Source organism: Mercenaria mercenaria, chromosome 6 (genome assembly GCF_021730395.1).
Source record: "Mercenaria mercenaria strain notata chromosome 6, MADL_Memer_1, whole genome shotgun sequence".
Taxonomy (NCBI): domain Eukaryota; kingdom Metazoa; phylum Mollusca; class Bivalvia; order Venerida; family Veneridae; genus Mercenaria; species Mercenaria mercenaria.
In genome coordinates this window covers 38930112-38953510 of record NC_069366.1, presented here as the reverse complement: position 1 = coordinate 38953510, position 23399 = coordinate 38930112, and the positions used below count along the sequence as shown (strand labels likewise).

The following is a 23399-nucleotide window of genomic DNA, read 5'->3' as shown; positions in this document are numbered from 1 at the left end:
AAGAAATCGAATTTCTGATATCAAGGAATCATTTCTTGATATCAGAAAATTAATTTCTTGATACCAAAAAATCGATTTTTTTTTGTATCAGGAATTCATTTTTTAATGACAAGAAATGCTGTCTATTTTTTTATATCAAAAAATCGAATTTTTGATATCAGGAAATGAATTTTTGATATCAAAAATCGATTTTTTGATATCAGGAATTCGATTTCTTGATATTAGAAAATCATTTCTTGATATCAAAAAATTAGTTATATTTTTTGATATCAGGAAATCAAATTCTTGATATTAAGAAATCATTTCTTGATATCTAGAAATACGGACTATTTTTTGATATCAAGAATTCGATTTTTGGATATCAAGAAATCATTTTTTTGATATCAAGAATTCGATTTCTTGATATCAAAAATTCGATTTCTTGATATCAAAAAATGGCCACTATTTCTTGATATCAAAAATTCCCGCCATTCTAAAAATAGACATGCAATTAGGGATAACCCCTAATTAATTCATTTGCGGGGTATGGAACGCCTAGACTGTCTTGACATAATGAGTATCAGTTTGCCAATATCTTCGGTACAAATCATAATCTTTCTTGTAGATAAAGCAGTTTGTTATGTAGATTTACTAGTTTGTCCGGTACATTTCTTAGTTTATTTAAGTCGGTGAAGAATGCGTGTATTTTTATCATTACTAACAAACATTTCTTCTTTTCCTGCCAGGACACAAGAAAGGTCACATGATATTTTTTTGTATCAGTCATCCAATCAGAACACAGGTTTCATGAACTGTGTTTGACGATTGTCACGTGATATCAACATGTCGAGAAATACAGGAAAATAGAACGAGAAAGACAAAATACACGAATTCTCTATCTATAGAGCTTTCCGAGGTGTGTAAATGTTTGCAGTTAGTGTATTTATTATCATTCTTAAGAACCATAACTTGTTTCACCACGTTCTACCGCTATTTATTGCATTTTACACCTGAACATGACCGTGTAAATATTTTACGCGAGTGTGTACCTGATGTAAACACAGCTGTGTCGGCATATAGAAAATTATAAATTATGACTTTGTGGAGCATTTTAAGGTGGAAAAAGTATACATTTTCGGTTACAGTGATCCTTTGCTCGCGTAGTTCAGTGGTTATTTCGGATATTACCAATAAGCACTTCGTAGTACCTGAAGAAAGTCACTCCCTGACCTACATTATCGATTTGTTTTTCGCCATTGATGACGTCACAGCTTTATTACGTCACAATTGGCGCATTTCATTCACTGTCATGTATCGGTACCGGATAGCAGATAATGGGGAACACAACGTCTCAGGCAAATTCTTAGTGTATACACGCATTATTATTTGTATATTTACCACGATCTAAAGATAATTACATCATATGAAAACAAAACAGATCTTGGGAGAGATCTATTCGTATCTATTCTCATGTTCTTGTTCCTTCAGGAACACCCGGAATAAAGTTTGGTGAACTAATCGAGCACGACTTCGCACTGTGCTAAATGCTGTACATTCATGCATATATTTGATAGTTGTTTTTCTATAGTTTTTTATGCAGAACATGTCAAATAACGTTTCTGTTCACGAGATAAATGTAATACCAACAGGAAATTAAAATATTTCTTTTGTTTTTTGGGTTGTGTACTCTGCATTTCGTCTTCTTGATGTTAAGGACGTATGCTAGAATTTGGTGCGAAAATTTTCCCAATAACAGAGTTTCTTCAAACTTTGGATATTGAAGGACAATCATCTAAGAAACAAAAAAAATGCAATAAAAATCATAGGTCACTGGTATCGAAAAAGAGTTATTTGCCCTTGAAAACCGCATTTTCCCCAAAAATGGTGTTTTCAAGGGCAGATAACTCTTTTTCGATACCGGTGACCTATGAATTTTATTGCATATTTTTGTTTCTTAGATGATTGTCCTTCAATATCCAAAGTTTAAAGAAATTCTGTTATTGGGAAAATTTTCGCCCATCTCATATACAGGGAATTCTAGCGTACGCCTTTAATAATTGATGCTAGTTTTATGAAAATGATTCCAATGGTGAAGAAAATATAGAACGGACAAAAATTGAAGCCAACTGATCTTTGACCTCCAAGTGTCACCTTGAACTTTGACGGAGTGACCTGGGTTAGCCACTTTGGACATTGTCTTGATGAGGTAATTGTTTTATGCTAGTTTTATGAAAATCTTCCAAGCGGTTTGGAAGATATGAAGCAGACAATAAGTTAAGCTATTTGACCTTTGTGTTCAAAGTATGATATTTAACTTTGACCTTAGACCTAGTGATCTGGATTGTGCGGTCTGTAAATCGTCTTAATGAGGTTGATGCAAGCTTTATGCACTCTTTAAGGGGATATGGAGCCGACGGACGGACGAACGGACCTTCTGACGGACATGATGTTTCCAATATAGCCCCCATGAACTTTGTACCTGGAGGTTTTATATGTAATTTACGTGTTGCGTAAATATGAAAGTAAACAAACAGACCAAGTGTAAATCTCGGAGAGTAAAACTACCAGTAGTTTTGCCATAATCCTGATCCTAAGTGATTTTGAACCGAACTACGTGTTATAAGCCTGATGTCTTGTTCTTTCGCGGTGTCCCCACTCCTACGCACGCACTCACGCACACACACGCACACACACACACGCGCGCACGAGCACGCGTACATACATGCAAACATATATCCACGTTTCGTTATTGTTGAATAAAGGTATTAGATCACTAATAGTACTGTTTACAAAATGGCCTTTGCTTGGTATATTCTGAAAGGTAACCGTGTTTTGCACTATTTTCCAATTTTTAAACAACTTTTACCATGCCGTTTTTATAAATTTTGTATAACTTATGGTATCTCCCCAAGCTCAAGTAGAGTCAAATTTCAAAAAGATAGCCACTATCCAAAACGTTTGTAGAGGACTCATTTGCCATTAATTTTAATTAAAGAAACATCAAACTATTGGTAAACAATTATCAAACACAAAACAAAAATGTCAATATCATTTTTTCTATCGTGCCTCAAGTAAACGGATTTCATGAGACAGAATTCATACTTCAACATTGAAAAAATAAGGTCGAATGCTGTGTTTCTGTTTTGAATTTTGGTTACTCCATTTAAAAATTACCTTAGGGCATAGGTAAAACCTACCTAAATTTCTTCCAAAATATATAATCTAAGAGTGAAAACAAAATAGAGAACTTTCACCGTGTGTAACTCAGTACTTTTAAAAATGTGTGACACTACCCGTTCTGTTTAAGTAGTAAATTCACTTTAAACACCAAGAAATCGCCTATAAGATTCATCTTTTCCATTTTTGTACAAGAAATCAATAACCAGTCTTGAAAGAAGTAAAAACTTACTAGATAAAAGGAAAATAAGGGAAAAAAATTTGGTCCCAGTAGAGCTTGAACCTACGCCCCGCTAAGAATTGCAGTAAAAGTAGGTTCATGGTAGGAATTGAATACTCTTCAAAAAGGAGGTTCTCTGTTAGTGATCTAATACCTTAAAGGTACATGTATAACACTCCTGATCTGTAATATCTTCCATTAGGCCACACCAAACTGATCGTCTGTTCGTCGGATATCACGCACCGAAACCAATAAAAACTAACGAAAGATGTTTTGTTTATTCTTACCGCTCACGCGGAATAAAACCGTCGAATTATCCCCCAACCCCTTTCAATTCATGAACTGTTTGTTTATAGGCCTAAAAGTTCTAAGGAAACCACTGCTCATCTTGTGTAGTCGAGTAATGGCGGACAAGACTTTACTTTGAGTAGCCACACAGAGGTCTAAATTAATGCCAGTGATTGTTAAATATCATTGTGGATATATATGTGACCTTTATGTAGAAGAAAATGATAAAGTTGTATTTGGTGAAATAAAACTCAATTCTATTCGGAGCAGTAACACTTATGTGATTTTGCAGTAAGCAAATGTGACAGGAAAGATTCTCATATAACCCCTACTTTTCTCTTCATGTAATGTCTGTTTGAGAATTTTCTTAAACTGATGTTAGGAGTTTTACTCTAAAATGGGACCGTGTATGTGTGGTAGCACAGTGACAAATGACCATTTTATATAGAATCTATAGGGAACAATATTTAGGTACGTGCAACCTATAAGAAAAACAAAATTAAGATATGACCAGATATTGGTATAAATGGGCTTTTTTGGGTCAAATTTTGATAGAAAATAAACATTTCATTGCAGTTTGCTGCAAAAATTGATACAAACCAAAACAATCACATTTTCACTTTTCGTGCAGTTTTTAAAAATGCATATTTACAGAAAAAAATGACGATTTGATATATTGTGTAATTTGACTGCAAATTAGAGTAAAACTGACAATGGCAAAAATAAGCTAAAGCTAGGAGAACTGGTTGAAAGTTATGTCGTGACAACTATTTTTGAGAAATTGCTTCAGTGACATGCGAAATGCTATAAAACATTGAAAACATCTTCAAGTTGGAATTTTCTCATGCATTTCAGTTACTTGTAAATGAAATTGACAATATTATAGACAACCAGTTCTGTCTAATAGGCCTAACAGTACACGGAAGCCATCTGGTCTAGTCGTGTAATGGCTGACAGGTTATTGAAAACTATTTTTTCACTCTAGTGGCAACATATATCTAAATTGAGAAAAAATGTTGTATTTGATGAAGTAAAGTATTACATCATGTGTAAGTTTAAACTTATGAAATCTATCCAATCTTTACTACAATCTACTACAAAATAATAGGAATCGTAAAATCAGATAAGAAGACATACTGTACGAACTTCACGCTCAAGAAAGATGGAAAAAGGTTGGCAAAACTTTCTCATTGACAGTTTAAACGGAACCGAACTAAACATGGACATTGATATATTTGTTTATCTAAAAGGCGGGATTTTGTTCGCCTAGTATGTTAAAACAAGCAGGGGCGATTTGTTCTTATTTTTTTTTGTTGGATTTAACGTCACAACGACACCTCTATAGGTCATATGGCGACTTTCCAGCTTTGGTGGTGGTGGAAGACCCCAGGTGCCCCTCCGTGTATTATTTCATCACGGGTGGACACCATCGACCTTCCGTAAGCCATCTGGATGGCTTCCTCACATGAAGAATTCAACGTCCTGATTGAGGCTCGGACCCACGTTGGTGAGGGGCAAGTGATTTGAAGTCAGCGACCTTAACCGCTCGGCCACGGAGGCCCCGATTTTGTTCTAGATCAATTTAGTCAAAGACAGAAAATACCACTCATAGTTTGCATTTAAATCTCAATAATAATTACTGGTCGGTGTTCAAATATTTTGTACTATAAAAATTATTACGCCCTGTACTTTGACACTTCTTGTTTTTTGATACATATTTATTTTGTATCAAACAAAAATTTGGTTATGCCATTAAAAAGAAGCGTGAGGGGAATTGCACATTTCATTGCTTCACATGAGCAGATTACTTTTAATAAAGAAAACTGAATTTGTTTTCTTTATGAAGAGGTTCCGTCTGGTATTAAATTCAACTGGTTATAACTGAATAGACGATGCTTCAATGGCGTATTTTATTGGTAGAGACAGACATGCCCGAGGGTTTATATCAACAGAAGAAACCCAGACACGGATTAAATAGTCGACTGATAATAATAATTGGGTACTTTTATCACATTATTTATGGTACCGCCTTACTTATATCTTAGAAAGTTGCGACATTTTTCAGGATATTTTGATGGTAGATTACAAAATTCTTTCTAAGCTATGAGTCATTCAGTAAAAGCTCTATTATCTTTTTAAAGAGTTTTAATGATAAACATTCCAGTCCTTGATCTGGTAATACATGTATCATACATCTGCAGTAAAACCGTTAAGGCATTAATATGCACAATTTAAACAATTAACAAAAGGAATGTGTGTATATAGATGAAGATTATAGTAATTCAGATCAATTAAGCTCGTTCTTGTGTCGACAGCTTAAGACAAGTCTTTCGCAACTTCACGCCTGGTAAACAACAGAGCTACCTCTTTCAGAGGTATATGGTAAATAGCTCTGTCGCAACTTCCGAGCTAGTACATGCCGCGATAAAAGGACGTAAACAAAGGTGAGTGTCATAATATTTTTTGTATTTTCACAAACATTGTATGGAAAATCAAAAATCGGGGAATGATAGGCGGTGTAGATTTTATTTAACTTTACATTAAAGTTCGTTAATTCATTTTTAATTTGAGGCCGTGGCGATGTTTACAAGCAAACTAATTTAGCGGTAAACTGAGCCGTTTTGTCAAGAAAGCACTTTCATTGTCACACATTTACATTTTAACTGATATCCAGAAGCAAATGAGTAGGTGTGAGATAGCTGTAAGGTATACAATGTATTTGGAAATAAAATTTGTACCGAAAATGGTTTGCGAGAAGAAATATTCACTTTTTTATTGTGAGAGACAGCTCTGTCGTGAAGAAGATAGTCATGTCGCCAAGGAGACAGCTCTGTGTTCATGATTTTTATGCTATATTAAAGTTTACAATATCTACATTGGGTTGTCCTCTTTTGAAATAATATACAGTCACTGTTCCATTGAACATACATATATGTATTAATTTGCCTAGTATTTTGATATAGATATTTCATACGGTTATATTTGTACAATTTTGTGGGTCATGTTTGGACGATAGTTCCGCTAGCCAGTCAGAACCTTACTTTCGACTTTTTGAAAGTGAAAGTAGAAATTTAAAAAATATATATGTATAAACCTGAGATTGTAGCTTTCGATGTATGATTTTCACGGATTTATAGTTCTTATGGCTGCGCACTCGCGTTTTTTTCTTTGCGAAGAAATAAATAATAAAGCAAAAAGAGTATATGTTATGGACAGGCGTGGGAAATAATTGTTGTTTTTCCATGTTTTTGCATCGTTTATAATGGTGTAGCGGAGGTGAACTGCCTTTTTTTGACCATTTAGAAGTACGTATTTCATCTCGGTATTGCCGCGGCGGCCCCGGTTCGATTACCGGCTCAGGCATGTTTTACTTGATTTCGCATTTTTATGATGCTTATGCTCTTACAGTACATCATGATATGATGAAATTTCAATTTTAAAGAAAGATAATTTTACCCTAAATCTGGAGTCCAGTCCCTTTCAGCCAAAAATAAAAATAGACTGGTGGAAATGAAAATAGCAATATTAGAATTCCAATTATATAAGAAGTAACATATAGAAAATCGACCACTTTAGTCATTTTTGTCAGTTATTTTATGTGTAACTGAGGTTCCTATTTTAATACGTACGTTGTTAACAAACTAAATACATCGTAATAATTTTCTACGAAAAGTTGTCCTATAAATTTTATTTAGCTGATAAATCAGTATGACTGATTTAAGATTCATCAGTGTATTTGAACGTGCTCGAACAATGATCAAGTCACAGCGTCTCTGTTATTTGAACAATTGTATTTTACATACAAACAAACTGGCTGTGTCCTCCATGAAAAGTAATTATGGCATCATTATAATCAGATTTGATTTTACAAGTATATATATATATATATATATATATATATATATATATATATATATATATATATATATATATATATATATATATAATATTATATATATATATATATATATATATACTCTTTATTTCCACATCTGAGTGATTTACATAACTATGACAAAAAATATAATATAACATCACAGAAAGGTAACATATACACAAAACTATAAACTAAATAATTGAAATATAAATATTGAACACATTTACATAATTTGGACAATATGAGCATTGGTTATGATTAAAGATTAATCTCTTCATCTCAATGTAATACTAAACATAGATCATTGCATATTATATCAATGACAATGCTACAAATAATTGTGTTGTTTTGAACAAAATAAAACAGACATTCAAACATATACATATAATGTTAGCGCAATAGTAATACAGATTTGTTAAAGTTGTATACCTCTAGCATTTTTAATACAATGGTAAACATATTCTATCGCTATTCTTAGAAAATGTTTATGAACATTCCTGTTCTGTAAAGATAATAAGCGTCTCCCTATAAGTTTTTGAAACTTGGTTTCACTATCACCTGACATAATTTCTGAAACTACCTGTGCACCAAAGACATCATATAAGGTTCTGTGCAATTTCTCTCTGTAAATGTTCATTCTATTACAGTTAACAACAACATGCTTTATGACATCACAACACAAGGTTCCACAATTAAGACACATAGATCTAATATATGTATTTTCATATTTACAAACCCATATTTTGCTGATTTTATAAGCATGTAATAAGCTTTCAGAAGTATCCGCACATTCCCATATTATCGCTCTTTCTATATTTGTGTGCAAAAATCGAAATCTTGTGAAGTCATCATCATTTACCATTCTTTGAGTCCAATTTTCAGTTTCAAAATTTTGTATATTTTTCCAACATAGTGTTTTCCATACTTCTTTAGGCGGAAAAGTACCTGTTTCTATATATTTAATAAGATACATTGACAGATTATACTTTTTAAGAATATTTACAATATCAGGAACAAAGCCACGTTGTTTTTCGTCTATACTACAAACATATTCTGACAGTCTGGCGTTGAAAACATGTTTTGAGAGAACTGAATTTGGCATATTGCATAATCTTCTTAAAAATCCTAACTTTCTATATTCTATCTCATATATAATACCTTTCCAACCTAGCATACTGAGACACATGTCTGTTCGTGTTAAAATAGTAAATCCTTGTATCTTTTTTGCAGCTAGCCTAAGGAATCTGTCTAATTTTGCATAATCAGATTTCTTAAGATTATTCCATATTTCACAACCGAACAATAACCTTGGAATACAAATTTTTGAGATATGGGAAGCCGATTTGATTGGATTTATGTAAGTCGGGTCAATTTTAAGGGATAGGAGAGAAAAGAGGGACGCTTTTGCTTTTTCGCATGCATGTTCTACCTTTTCTGTATCGTTTAATGTATCATTAAGGTATACGCCTACATGTTTAACACTGCGCACTTGGTCAATGGGACAATTTCCAATCGATAACTGAATTTGGGGCACTTTTCTTTTTGTACTGAAGACAATTAAATGGCTTTTGCCGGTTTATGTTATATCTGTATTTGCATGAATACCTATGCGTGATATTCAGCATTCGCTGAAGGCTTTCGGGACTAGTCGCTGATAGGGCTATATCGTCTGCTAGAGTTGTCGACCCTACAGATAGATTTAGGATACAAATTCCTAGACCGCTATTTTCTAATTCATTTATGAGTTCATCAATGAATAGTTTATATAACCAAGTAGAAATGGTCCCTCCTTGTCTAATTCCTTGCTTCACGGAGAAGAATTCAGATTGCAGGCCGTTTGCAGCAACACAGCTTGACATATCTGTGTGTGCGTCTACTAATAATGACCAATTTTTTCCATTTATACCTAGTTTTGACAATTATAGAAAACGCCATCCAGCCATACTGTATCAAATACCTGTTTGGTATCTAGCATGCATACATATGCATTGCTTCTAAGTTCATTGCTTTGGTAGATGCCTTCTTGTAAATTAAAGGAGACCGTTATAGCACCTGTATGTTTTTGGTAAGCATTTTGCTGCCGATTTGGAAATTCTATTTTATCATCATTTATCCAATTGTTTAATTTTTCATGCAATATTTTTTCAAATAGTTTATAAATGCATGGCAGGAGGGTAATTGGGCGGTAATTGATGGTTTGCGTTCTTGACTTTCCATTATTTTTAAAGACGGGGATAATCATACCCATTTTACACCTTTGTGGGATTTTTCCTGTGTGTATAATGAGATTAAATAATTCTGTAATTGTAACCAGCAACCTATAACCACCGTGTTTAATATGTTCATTGCAGATCATATAAAACGAAGGAGCTTTTCTATTATTCAGTGACCTGATATGCCTTGATACAATTTCTGGTGTAAGGTTTGGTAAAATTTCAGGACAGTTCAAATCGGTTCGTGTCTTCACTTTCAACAAAGCTTTTAAAATCATTATCAAAATACTCTGATTCTAATGGTGAGTAAACATTTTTGTAGAATCTCGTAAAGGTATCTGTTATAACCTCTGGGTCTCTTGTTAGGCCCGTTTCTGTCTCTAACTGAGAACAAGTTAGGAGTTTTCTCCCTTTTCTCATTCTAACAAGATTCCAAAACAATTTATTGTCGCATTCTGCAGCTTCATCAAGCTCTTGCATGAATTTATTTTCTACCTTTTCAATAGCTAATTTTTGTGCCACCTTAAATTCATATTTGAGACTTTTATATTTTGTGTAGGATTGGTGATGGAACTAAATTTTATTTAGCTGATAAATCAGTATGACTGATTTAAGATTCACCAGTGCATTTGAACGTGCTCGTACAATGATCAAGTCACAGCGTCTCTGTTATTTGAACAAAGTACATTGTATTTACATACAAACAAACTGGTTGTGTCCTCCATGAAAAGTAATTATGGCATCATTATAATCAGATTTGATTTTACAAGTGTATATATATATATATATATATATATATATATATATATATATATATATATATACTCTTTATTTCCACATCTGAGTGATTTACATAACTATGACAAAAAATATAATATAACATCACAGAAAGGTAACATATATACAAAACTATAAACTAAATAATTGAAATATAAATATTGAACACATTTACATAATTTGGACAATATGAGCATTGGTTATGATTAAAGATTAATCTCTTCATCTCAATGTAATACTAAACATAGATCATTGCATATTATATAGTGTAATACGTAATGTAAACAAGTTTCAGAGCCATTGCCACCAAAGTTGGTGTCCTAAAAAATTACGGGTAACCCTGTGAACGTGTCTATTGCTTTGCACAAACTAATTTCACGTAATATATTTTCTCTAACTGAACTTATTTATTTTAGAGAAAAAGTCGCACATATACATTCAAAGAAAATAAACTCCAACAAACTTGAGACTTAGAGTCTAAGAAAATATAGCCCGCTTAGCTCAATAGTGAGTACAGATCAATTGATCGTGGGTTTTGAGTCTGATCCCTGGTTGAGGCGTATGTTCTCCCTGAATATTTGACAGTGTGTCTGAAATCATTTTCCGTCTATGACGCCATGATTCATATGGAGAAGTTGACAATTACTCGCGGAGGACAAAGTAGTACTGGTGCTGAATCCAGAAGTGCTGGATAAAACGGCACTAAATCCAAAACAAGCAAAATAAATAAAAGAAAATATAAAGCAATATGTATTATACACATGTTGTATAAATATAAAAATGTGATAACTGTTTTGTATCTCGTAAATGAACATTACTACTATCCTGTTACTATCAAAACTGTTCAAAACTGTAAATGTAACACAGAACTATCTCTTTGGCGACATGACAATCTCCTTCTGCTGTCTCTCACTATGAAAAAGTGAATATTTCTTCCTGCAAACCATTTTTGGTACAAATTTTATTTCAAAATACATTGTATACCTTACAGCTATCTCACGCCTACTCGGTTTGCTTCTGGATATCAGTTAAAATACAAATATGTGAAAATGAATGTAATTTCATCACGAAACAGCCAAGTTCACCGCTAAATCAGTTTGCTGGTAAACATCGCCCTGACCACAAATCAAGAATGAATAAAAGAACTATACGTTCCCTGTAAAGTTAAATCAAATCAACATCGCCTACCATTCCCCGATTTTTTATATTTAAGACAATGATGATAAAAATGCAAAGAAATATGATGACACTCACCTTTGTTGACGTTCTCTTATCGCGACATGTACTAGCTCGGAAGTTACCATATACCTCTGAAAGAAGTAGCTCTGTTGCTTACCAGGCGTGAACTTGTTTGGAAAGAAATCATGAACAGATTTTTTATAAAGCTGATTATTTTGCCTACTTTACTTGTATTGTAAATTTCTTAAAAACTAGCACTTTCAGTTAATACAGCTTAAGAGGTGAAACTGTGTTCCTTAAATAGACCATTGTTAAAATCTTTTAATTTTACCGTTCGATATATAGGTCGCAGGGTTCGTTTCCATGGTACCATTAACGTAGTACATGATACCAAGCTTTTATATTAACGTGTGGACATTTTTAGCATAGTTATTAGTACAGTGTATATAAATACAGAATAACCAAAGAAACAGGTATTACATATAATACTGCACATTTTCTAATTGGAAAAAATCGTGATAATAATTAACCTCGAACCCATATATTTTCCCAATAAAATCAGTCACCAAAATTCCGCATGCCATTTCAACACAAATAATATTGGTCATTAAAAAAACGGAAGACTCGTGAAAAATATTTCGGCAAATTGTAGCTGTCTAAAATATAAACGTCATCACTGTCTAAAATATAAAGCTCAAATACACTTACTTTCAACATAGAAGCTATCAATTTTGCGCAGTTACTGACACGTAATGTCTTTATTTGCGCATTTAGGCCATAATTAATCTCATACATTTTGTATTTATATCAATAATGTAAATTTGTATGATACTGAACTCGAACTCCTATCTGTATGGAAGTGGACCTGAAATACAGTAGTTGCTTATTTTTCTTGTGTTTCACAACCAGTTTTTCAGCTGTTTAATTGTGACTTAACCACCGAGTTAAGGAGTGGTTACTCACGGTTGGAATAATTTAGCATTATTGTAATATACAATATGTATCCAAATATTATGTACTAAGTAGATAAATCCTCAAGATATATGTGAAAATAGGGTACCGTATCTGTTTGACTAATGACAACATTGCGACTGGCCCTAAGTAGTGTCGGGTGGCTTTCATACGTGATTCGGATAGAGTAATAGTCATTTATTTTACTATTAGTCTATAATACATAAAAGACTTTTTAAGAAAATCGTACTGGAAGGTGGAAATAAAAGTAAGTTTTAAATAGGTCATAATTCATCATCCAACTTTCAAATTTTGACATAAGTTTTCACGAGCTGTCAAATCATGTTTATTTCTCCTTTCTTCATCTGAAATGTTTTAGTAAGAAACATCGTAAGACGTTGTTGTGTGTATCATTACAATAAATTCCATAAGTGCCTCAAATTGTTTTGTCCAGCTCAATCAAGCCGTGCCTGAACATTTCTTCATTTATGCCGTGTAGACTCAGCGACCTGTGGAGTTTCTATTTCTGGTACTTAGATAAAGTTGAAAATACTTGATGACAAAGCGAAACAATTTGTCCGACGAGAATTGTGATGAGCCAGACATAGCTTCATTTCAAAACGTAAGTCTATGCAAACACAATTGATACAGACTAACCTATTTAAATTATCATGCATCGATTATTCGTGAGCCAGTCAGGCTTGCATAGAAAATTGACGGAAATGCCGGTGTAATGAAGTATTTCGACCCCCATAGAATAATGACCCCCCGGTCATTATTCTATAGAAAAAGTGACCCCCGGTCATAGTATTATGACCTCCAGGTCATAGTACTATGACTCCCCCACGTGAAGTAAACTGAACCTCACGAAGAATATTGACTCCCATAAAAAAAACGACCCCCGGTCATTTGGTAAAATTTAGTGATAACTCATGTATCTAAGGCCTAACTGCTGCATTTTATGCCCCCCCCCCCCCGGGGGCAGGGGGCATATAGATTTGCCCTTGTCCGTCCGTCCGTCCGTCCAACCGTTTGACCATTAGCCCCAGCTACCATCACTTGATACAGAAATCAGAGCATTCCGCAACGAGAAAAGGGATTCTATTTCTAGACGCTGTATCTTGGTGTATACATTTTTTTCAGGAAAATAACAATTCACAATACGTTCACAAAACACGGCATACTACAAAACATGGAGTGGAGTCGTGGAGTGGAGTCACAGAGTGGAGTCAAACTTGGAGTGGAGTGGAGTCAAAATTGAAGTGAGGTCATGGAGTGGAGTCGTGGAGTGGAGTCAAATTTGGAGTGGAGTCGTGGAGTGGAGTGGAGACAAATTTGTTTTATCTGTAATATTTATCTATTTATATTTTCATAACTATTCAACATAATGATGTGTTTGTCTTACATTGATAGTAGGCACACGGAACAGTGTTCTTGGTCAAGTTGTTAATTGTCAGTATATTTTATCTCTTTGGTTATAAGAAGATTTTAAAACATCACATAGATATAAAATAGAATTCTATTTATTTGAGTACAGTTGTAAAAAATTGAAAGGTGGTCAACCAATGGGGACATATTCAAATAGACCACAGTATAAAATAATGGTAAAAAGTTATAACCAAGTTTCCAAACTTAGTTCCAACTGAACACATGTAGGAACATGTTGTAAGTACTACTTCATGTATTCTCTGATGGATTGGGTATAATGATACACAATATTTTTCATAACCTATATCAATGAAAAATATAGTACTCCTATCTTTCAAGGTAATGACTAGAAGGCTTAATATACATTCTATACCTGATAAAAAAAACAAGAAAAACAACATGTCATCTCCATTGTGATGAACATTTATATAAATGCAAATGCCATTTTGAATTTAAAATGATAAATCCAGTGCTACATCATGGAATGCTATAAAAAATCATCATTTTTAATTGGAATTGACACCAGAATAATGCACAACCTTTCTCCTGTCACTTATAATGAACTTATTGTAGGCAACAACCATCCAATATACTCTAATAAAACCTTCAAATATTTAACCAACCACATGGTAGGTGTTAGAAATACATGGTACTAGAAAGACTTTTACATAGACACGATATTCATTATTTCAGAAATAATAACATGATGACTCGCATGGTAACATGACAAAAAGAAAAAGTTGGAGGAGCCAACTTCTCTCAACTACACAACATTTTCACAAAGTTGTAGGCAACAACTTTCTCTAAAGGGCAATAAATCAGTATGTTGTTATCAGGAATTTTGATGGAGTTTCTCAGGCCTAATACAACATTTAAAAATTTGACTCCACTCCACGACTCCACTCCAAATTTGACTCCACTCCACTCCAAATTTGACTCAACTCCAACTTTGACTCCACTCCACGACTCCACTCCATGACTCCACTCCACGGCTCCACTCCATGTTTTGTGGTATGCCACAAAACACACCAGTGTCAATAATCCCTGCAAGCTTCGGTATGAAGTAATTCTTCAGAAGAAAACTGCACAAGAAACTGCTAGCATAGAACTTAGTATTAATAGAAGTTGCAATACTTAGCAGTGGCAGTAAAGTACGGTAGCGGCAACAATAGAAAGTAGTAGTAGTAGTAGTGGCAGTGGTAGTGGCAGTTGCAGTAGCAGTAGCAGCAGCAGCAGCAGCAGCAGCAGAGGAATAAGTGACAGCAACAACAGCAGCAGGAGAAGAAGAGGTAGATGTACAAGACGTATTAGTGGAAGCAGGTATAGTAGTATCAGTAGTAGTAGTTGTAGTTTTAGTAGTAGTAGTAGAAGTAGTAGTAGTAGTAGAAGAAGAAGAAGAAGTACATGTAGTAATAGCAATAGAAGTAGTGGCACCAGTAGTAGTAGTACAATCAAAATGTTAACTATTGGCAATGGAGGGTATTAGAGTTGTAGATCTAGTAAAATTGTCCGTTAGGTTTGGTGGGGATCACTTTTTAATAGATATTATCGTCGAAAGTCTTTTTAGGAGCCGGTGTTTTACACGGAGAGAGTAACTTTTTTAAATAGAATAATGTCCGGGAATCGATATTGTATGAGAGTTCGAATGTAGTAATTTCGGCAGTGAGTATTTTACATGGAAGGAGTCACTTTTTCTATAGAATAATAACCGGGGTCGTTATTCTATGAGATTCGAAGGGAGTCATCTTTAGGGAGTCAGTATTTTACTTGGAGGGGTCAGTTTTTCTATAGAATAATGACCGGGGAGTCGTTATTCTATAGAGTTTTCAAAGGGAGTCAATTTTTTATAAGGGGAGTCAATATTTTACAGGAAAGGAGTCACATTTTCTATAGAATAATGACCGGGGGGTCATTATTCTATGGGGGTCGAAATACTTCATTACACCGGCGTAGAATTGTGTAGGGAACTGACGGCATGGCCGATCACATAGAATTTTGTAAGGAACTGACCGTATAGCCTATCACGTAGAAATGTGTAAGGAACTGACGGTATAGCCGATCACGTAGAACTGTGTAGGGAACTAACGGCATAGCCGATCACATAGAACTTTGTAAGGAACTGACGGTATAGCCGATCACGTAGAAATGTGTAAGGAACTGACGGTATAGTCGATCACGTAGAAATGTGTAGAGAACTAACGGCATAGCCGATCACGTAGAACTTTGTAAGGAACTGACGGTATAGCCGATCACGTAGAACTGTGTAGGGACCGACGGTATAGCCGATCACGTAGAATTTTGTAAGGGACTGACGGTATAGCCGATCACATAGAACTGTGTAGGAAACTGACGGTATAGCCGATCACGTAGAAATGTGTAGGAAACTGACGGTATATAGACGATCACGTAGAATGGAACTGACGGTATAGTCGATCACGTAAAGATGTGTAGGGAACTGACTGTATAGCCGATCACGTAGAAATGTGTAGGAAACCGACGGTATAGACGATCACGTAGAATAGAACTGACGATATAGTCGATCACGTAGAGATATGTAGAGAACTGACTGTATAGCCGATCACGTAGAAATGTGTAGGAAACCGACGGTATAGACGATCACGTAGAATAGAACTGACGGTATAGTCGATCACGTAGAAATGTGTAGGAAACCGACGGTATAGACGATCACGTAGAATAGAACTGACGGTATAGCCGATCACGTAGAAATGTGTAGGAAACTGACGGTATAGACGATCACGTAGAATAGAACTGATGGTATAGTTGATTACGTAGAAATGTTTAGGAAACTGACGGTATAGACGATCACGTAGAATAGAACTGACGGTATAGTCGATCACGTAGAAATGTGTAGGGAACTGACGGTATAGTCGATCACGTAGAAATGTGTAGGGAACTGACGGTATAGTCGATCACGTAGAATGTGTGGGGAACTGACGGTATAGTCGATCACGCAGAAATGTGTAGGGACAGGTATAGCCGATCACGTATAAATGTGTTTCATGCTAGTTTCCTTATCTTTTAAAGTGAGAACTGGAAGTTAAAAGAAAAGCTCAAAATATACCTCCTCCCATCCCTCGAAACATTTACATTTTTTCCGAAATTTTGGCATGTTCTCTGCAAACATTGGTTTACAGAAGGTGATGACATGTTACACTAAATGAAGTTAATGATTTATACAAAATGAATGTCTTATTCTTTAAATATTGAATAATTATATTATACTTTATACAATAAAGTCATATGCAAACGTAAAGATACAATCGCATATATTTAATACATACATTTATATCAATAATAAGTGCATTTTCATAAATAAGAAGTAGATATTATAGTGTCTATAGTGTTTGTATTCAATTGAGAGGCTATACAAGATGACCATTTGATAATACTTGAAATCGTTCTATTTCCTGTGTTTAGGTATCTTGCCGAAACGACATTACAAGATATCTAAATGGAAGAACTGCATATGTCTTCATCAAGTACAAACATGTATAGTCTAGGGCAAAATTAAGTTTTATTTTAAACTAACAAAATAATTTGTATGCCCGCTGTAGAGTGCAAATGAAGTTATACGTCAAATTTATGTTGTACCGGGACCTGCTAGCGTCTAATTCAGGATACAAGGATCTATAAATGCTCTGGACTGTCATAGCAAATGTACTGGAAGACTAACAGTCCAAGGTTTTGGGGAACTGTTAGCAAAAATGAGTTTCTAATTTCGACGAAGACATGGCAATCAGAAATAATGTGTCTGTCTATACCGCTCTCTAAACATTGACAAACTAGACAGCTTACCACGACCGTTAGTAGCAACGTAACGTGTAAGTTGTTTCGGGGAGCATGCTTTATGAACTGATCGAAAGTGACAGAACTCATGGTCTGATTCCATTCTCTCTTCCCAGTTAATGTCCTGGTATGCTGTTTGTGACAATGGTTCTCAAAGTCCATTTGGCCAGGAATATCGAAAATTGGAAATTAGATATTATAGTCATTTAGAAATTAAAAAAAACAACTTTATTTGACCAAAATTCTGAAAATCCGTCCGTCAACACGGGATTCAAATTAAAGCCACACTAAGAGTGAGAGGACGATATCAATACGTTTGGTAAATTTTGGATAGTTTGTAGTTCCTAGTCGCAAAGAAGCGTTCAAGTAATTTTTCGTGATTCTTTTTTAGGCCAAAAACATTCTTTTTTCCAGTAACATGCTAAAAAAATAGGGTAGGTAGGTTGGAAACTTTTTTTTTTTGGAGGGGGGGGGGGGGGGGGGGGGGCGGGATTTCTTTTTTTATTAAGAGAGACTTTTCGGAAATTATTCTTGTGTCAGAAAATGAATACAAATAAGGGGGTTATGCCTTCAGAGCATCAGTAAGTTGATTTCTAACACCACTGGCCATGTTTAAAGCATAAAAAGTGCAGTTTCGCAACTTTTTGTTAAAAAAAATATTCTCCAAAGCCATAAAAACAATTAGGGTCGGGCCAAAACTTTAGGGTATGTCGGGATACCGGATACAAACAATTATTTTACGCCTTATGAGTCTTTTTTGGTTAGGTTATGCCAAAGTTCGCGCCATTACAATTCGACTGGAGGTTCACCAGAACTAACGGATTTACTTTCCCCGGTATGAGAACATGGATGACTTGACTTTTCTGCGTCGTGTATAGACAGCACTAGAGCTGAGTAACGATTTATGAAGCTCAATATGTTTAGTGCTACAACCGGAATTTATACTGGAGATTCAAAAGTTTAATGAGTATTCAGATGACCGTAAATCAACAAATACAACTAGTTTAGACTTTTAGCCGTTGAACAGATATTTCCAACGTATCGAGTAGTTTCCAACAGTAATGTCAAGTTAGGGCACACTAAGGTCATCTGCAAGTGTGGGACTGCCGCACTACAGACGACCTGTAATACACACGTTATCACTTTGCTGTAGGGTGTTGAGTAATTCATTTATCTATAAAAGTTAGAGCCAAATAAAGGTAGAGCCATGATTTGAAGATTGCTGAAATTGTGCAAAACCCTTGCTGTAATAAAAATGTATATTGTACAGTCATTCATGAGCTTGCTTGCTGACAGAGGTAAGCCTGGTATTCGTCTAGAGCTAAGTGTACCCTGTTTCTTGCACCAAAATAAGTACAACACAGCATAACTTAGCAAGTTTGCTAATAGTCTTTCACAGACCTGCCGAGTAATTTTCTGCATTTGAAGTCTGCGCAATGATCTAGCTCTGGGATATTAATTTATGAGATTATTTATGATCAAAAATTTGATATCACTAGGTGAACATTGTTTACACACCAGAGGCCATGATTTATATTCGATCTTAATGAAACCTGGTTAGGAACTTCAAATCAATAAAATATAGATCTAGTTAGAAACTGGATTATCTGGCATTAAAAACTGGGTCAAAAGATTTTATCATAGAAAAAATAATGTTAACACTTATGAGGCGATATATTTGCCTTTATCAGATGTAGGCTAACTTTAAAACGGAGCCAAAAACTAGGTCACTAAGCTTTGTTAACACACTGCTAGTAATTTGCTTACCTGATCTATATGAAACGTAGTCATAATGTTTACCTTAATCTAGGCTAGATTGAAACTGGCGTTAAAAGGTAGGTCACGTAAGTTAAATCATTCTTAATACTCTAGATGCCATACTTTTAACATGAAACTCAGTCAGAACATTTCTCTTTATAAATTGTAGAACGAATTTTAAATATGGTTATCTAGGATATAAAAGTAGGTCACTAGGTCATATCATAGCAAAACATTCTTGACACTCTTAAGGCCTATTTCTACCTGATCTACATAAAACTTGGACAGAAAGTTTGTCTTTTTATAAAATCTGGGTCAAGTTTAAAACTCTGTTATCTTATCTTGGGTCACTAGGCAGAATCATAGAAATACCTTCTTAACAATATAGAGGCAATATTTCTATTTGATTTATATGAATTTAGTCAGAATATTTAACTTCAGAAAGTTTAGATCAATTCAAATAGTGTGTTATCTAGGATTAACTAGAGCTATCACTAAATTTAAAGGTGATGAATGTACCCCCGCATGCACTGACACAGTACATTGCAATTTGACGCACACAAGATTGTATAATTATATGGACTGTATGTATATAGACTGTATGTATACAATATAGTAGCAAAAAACAAAATCCCATAACTATGCAGAATATTTATCTAAAAGAACGTAACATGCACCATGCACAACTAGGGTTGGTACTGATCACTTGGAAGATTAGGCGCGCACAAGATTGCATATGCAGACTGTATGTACATAGTCTGTTAACAAGAAACAAAGTCCCATAACTCTGCAATTTTTGTTGTTGAAAGAACCTAACATGCCCCATGCACAACTACTGTTGTTACTGATCACTTGTGTGAAGTTTCATTAAATTGTGTCAAGGGGATGAGGAGAGATGGTGCGCACAAGATTGTGTCTATGTATATAGTATAGTAACAAAAAAACAAAGTCCCGTAACTCTGCAGTTTTTTTTTCTGAAAGAACCTAACATGCCCCATGCACAACTACTGTTGTTACTGATCACTTGTGTGAAGTTTCATTAAATTGTGTCAAAGGGATGAGGAGAGATGATGCGCACAAGATTGTGTCCACGGACAGACGGACAGACAACCTGAAACCAGTATACCCCCCTTACACGTGGGGGGGGGGGGGGGCGTACAAAAACTAGGTCATAATGTCAAATATAAAAAAAAAATGCTAACCATCTTTTGACCAAGTTTCAAATTAATCCAACATTTTGTTTAGTCAAACATTCTGACAAAGTCGAAATCTGAATTGGTCTAGAATTGTGGTCAATGGACACGACGGACGAAGGATACAAGGCGATCATGCTAGCTCACCTTGACCATTTTGTCAGGGATACACAACTTCTTAGTTAGAAGAGCATTTTAGTAAAGTGTTATAACGGTAGGTCAAATACTTTTGGCCGATATGTGTAACATAAATTTTCTCTGACGGACGGACGGACAGACAAGGTGCAATCTATATACCCCCGCAAAGTGGTTGTATAGTAAGTCAGACCTTATTACCGTTCTGGATATGTTTTCCTACAACACAGAATATGATAAAATTATGTTGAGATGGTCCCCTTAAAATATCGATCGTAGTAAACATGATAACTGACTTAAAAGGCCATCGTCCATTACTGAGGAAATAACAGTAAACTGCTGTATCAGTCTATTGCAACAGCTAAACTGTAAAGGATTTTCAGACAAAGTCACACATATCCATTACTCTTATTGTAAAATAAAAAAAGGGCAAGTGTGTATAGCAATAAAATAAACCCGTGTTTATATAATGAAATCCATGTTTTTTTTTAAGTCAACAGATGCAAAACAGATTAAGGTATTACCTTCGTGGTAGCATTTTTACATCTCGCAGAGTTTGCAAATACATTCAACTCCTCTCCAGGCTCATTTGGACACTGGTCAATATCAACTTTCTGTAAATCAATGTCAAGACCACTTGTTCCTCTGAAACGAATAAAAAATAAAACTAGAGTTAGAGCTGTCACTCTCAGTGGTTAATAACCTCTTTGCCTGTGGACTTACTGAACTACCCTTAAAACTTCAGGCATAAATGTATCTGAACATCAGAGTGATCTAACATGTATGAAGTTCAATAGAATCTATTTAAAACTGTAAAGTTGTCTGAAACAAAAACTTGTAATAATAATAATAATAATAATGAATACAATAGCAGCAGCAAAGTTGGTGATAGACGAATTTTTCATGTGACCCTCAATTATGGCCCTTGATTTACTCACAAATGCGGAAATTCAATGTAACCGCGTAAGTAATTTCGTAAATCCAAGCCGTACTTGAATATATGAACAATTTACGTTAGTTAATAGCCAGCCTGTTCGGACCATCATCTGCATGACAGGGTCTACTTAATAACTTTTTATTCATTTTTCTTTTGCTTTAAATATTTGTCGCTGTAAAATCTAGGTCAAGCTCGATAACCAAGACCAGAATCTGTACAGTTATGGCCCTTCATATGGTCAAAATTGCGAAAATTGTCAGCGTCCACTCTAGAAATAGAGTAATTTAAAAATCAAAATCAAGCAGCTGTGAATGGGAGGTATATTATGACTTGGGCACATTTGTTATTCAAACTGCACACGCTTTGTTTTGCAACAGAATGTAAGGTTAGCTCTTTTTGTAAAAGCTATTCAACATAACTGCGACTGTAAATTCTGTGAAATACATAAAACTGGTATACCATCGAGCAGTTGCACAAAATAGAAACAACTTTCATTTAGAAACGTCTGTTTATGTATATTGCAATAGCTTGTTCTCAGCTTGTTCTCAGCTTAGCAATGCAATTGCAATTTAGGTAATTTTATCGTTTAATTAAAATCGGTTAATTATTGAGAGCTTAAAGTTTTTCATCAGATCTCGTTTTGTTTCGCCTCCTCTGATTGGCTAACGGTTTTATTTATTTGAAATCTATTTGTCTTAATGTATTAGATTTTGACAGGTTTAGTTTTAATCAAGTCAAATTGTTCATCCCAATTCTTTGTCAGATCACGTAATGTTTTTGAGTCTACTTGTACCAAGTGTTGATACATTTTTGGGTCTATTCGAAAGAAATGGCCTATATAGTAAGCATTATATAAGTACTAAGGGCCATAACTCATATGTTCCAGAACCAACTTCACTGAATTTTGCAGGAACACATTACCCAATTTCCCTACAGCATGCAACATTTCTATCATGTGTTATTGAAATTCATTAAACCATGTCTGAGATATTACTGCGGACGTACAGAAAATTGACTATTTAGAAAGGTCTTTTACAAAAAAAGCTCACCTTATTATATTATATATGTTCCATAAATCTTAGCAGTTAATATTTCTACCATTTTTTTTAAATCTATCAATCCATGTCTGAGATATGACTTTAAACGGACAGAAAATGGAATTAAACAATATGCAATGCATGTACAAAAGGTCATTACTCTTGTCTTACTCATGCAATTTGACTGAAACTTGCTGGGTGGCATTTACATTTCTTAAATACTCCTCACCATGTTATAGATATGGTTTCGTTCGTACGTACGGATGGACAACGCCAAAACTATATCGCTCCTCCTCCGGCGGGAGATAAAAAATGTCTCCATGGGATTCGATGGTTTCGGTCGTTTTCCTAGTTTTTAAACAAAAAAAGCTATTGTAATACCAGCCCGTGGAGATGGGCCGGAATAATAATCAAGTTTTCACATAGAGTAACTCAGTACTGTC

At 34.7% G+C, this 23399-nt stretch overlaps 1 protein-coding gene across 1 annotated transcript in view; it reads right to left on the bottom strand.

Annotated features, from left to right (window-relative positions):
- Positions 1-23399, bottom strand: part of LOC123549113 (probable G-protein coupled receptor CG31760) — a 301128-nt gene that overhangs the window by 71694 nt on the left and 206035 nt on the right. Inside the window, exon 3 of the mRNA XM_045336939.2 lies at positions 21507-21627. Coding sequence (XP_045192874.2) covers positions 21507-21627 — 121 coding nt within the window. The remainder of the gene's footprint in view (positions 1-21506; positions 21628-23399) is intronic.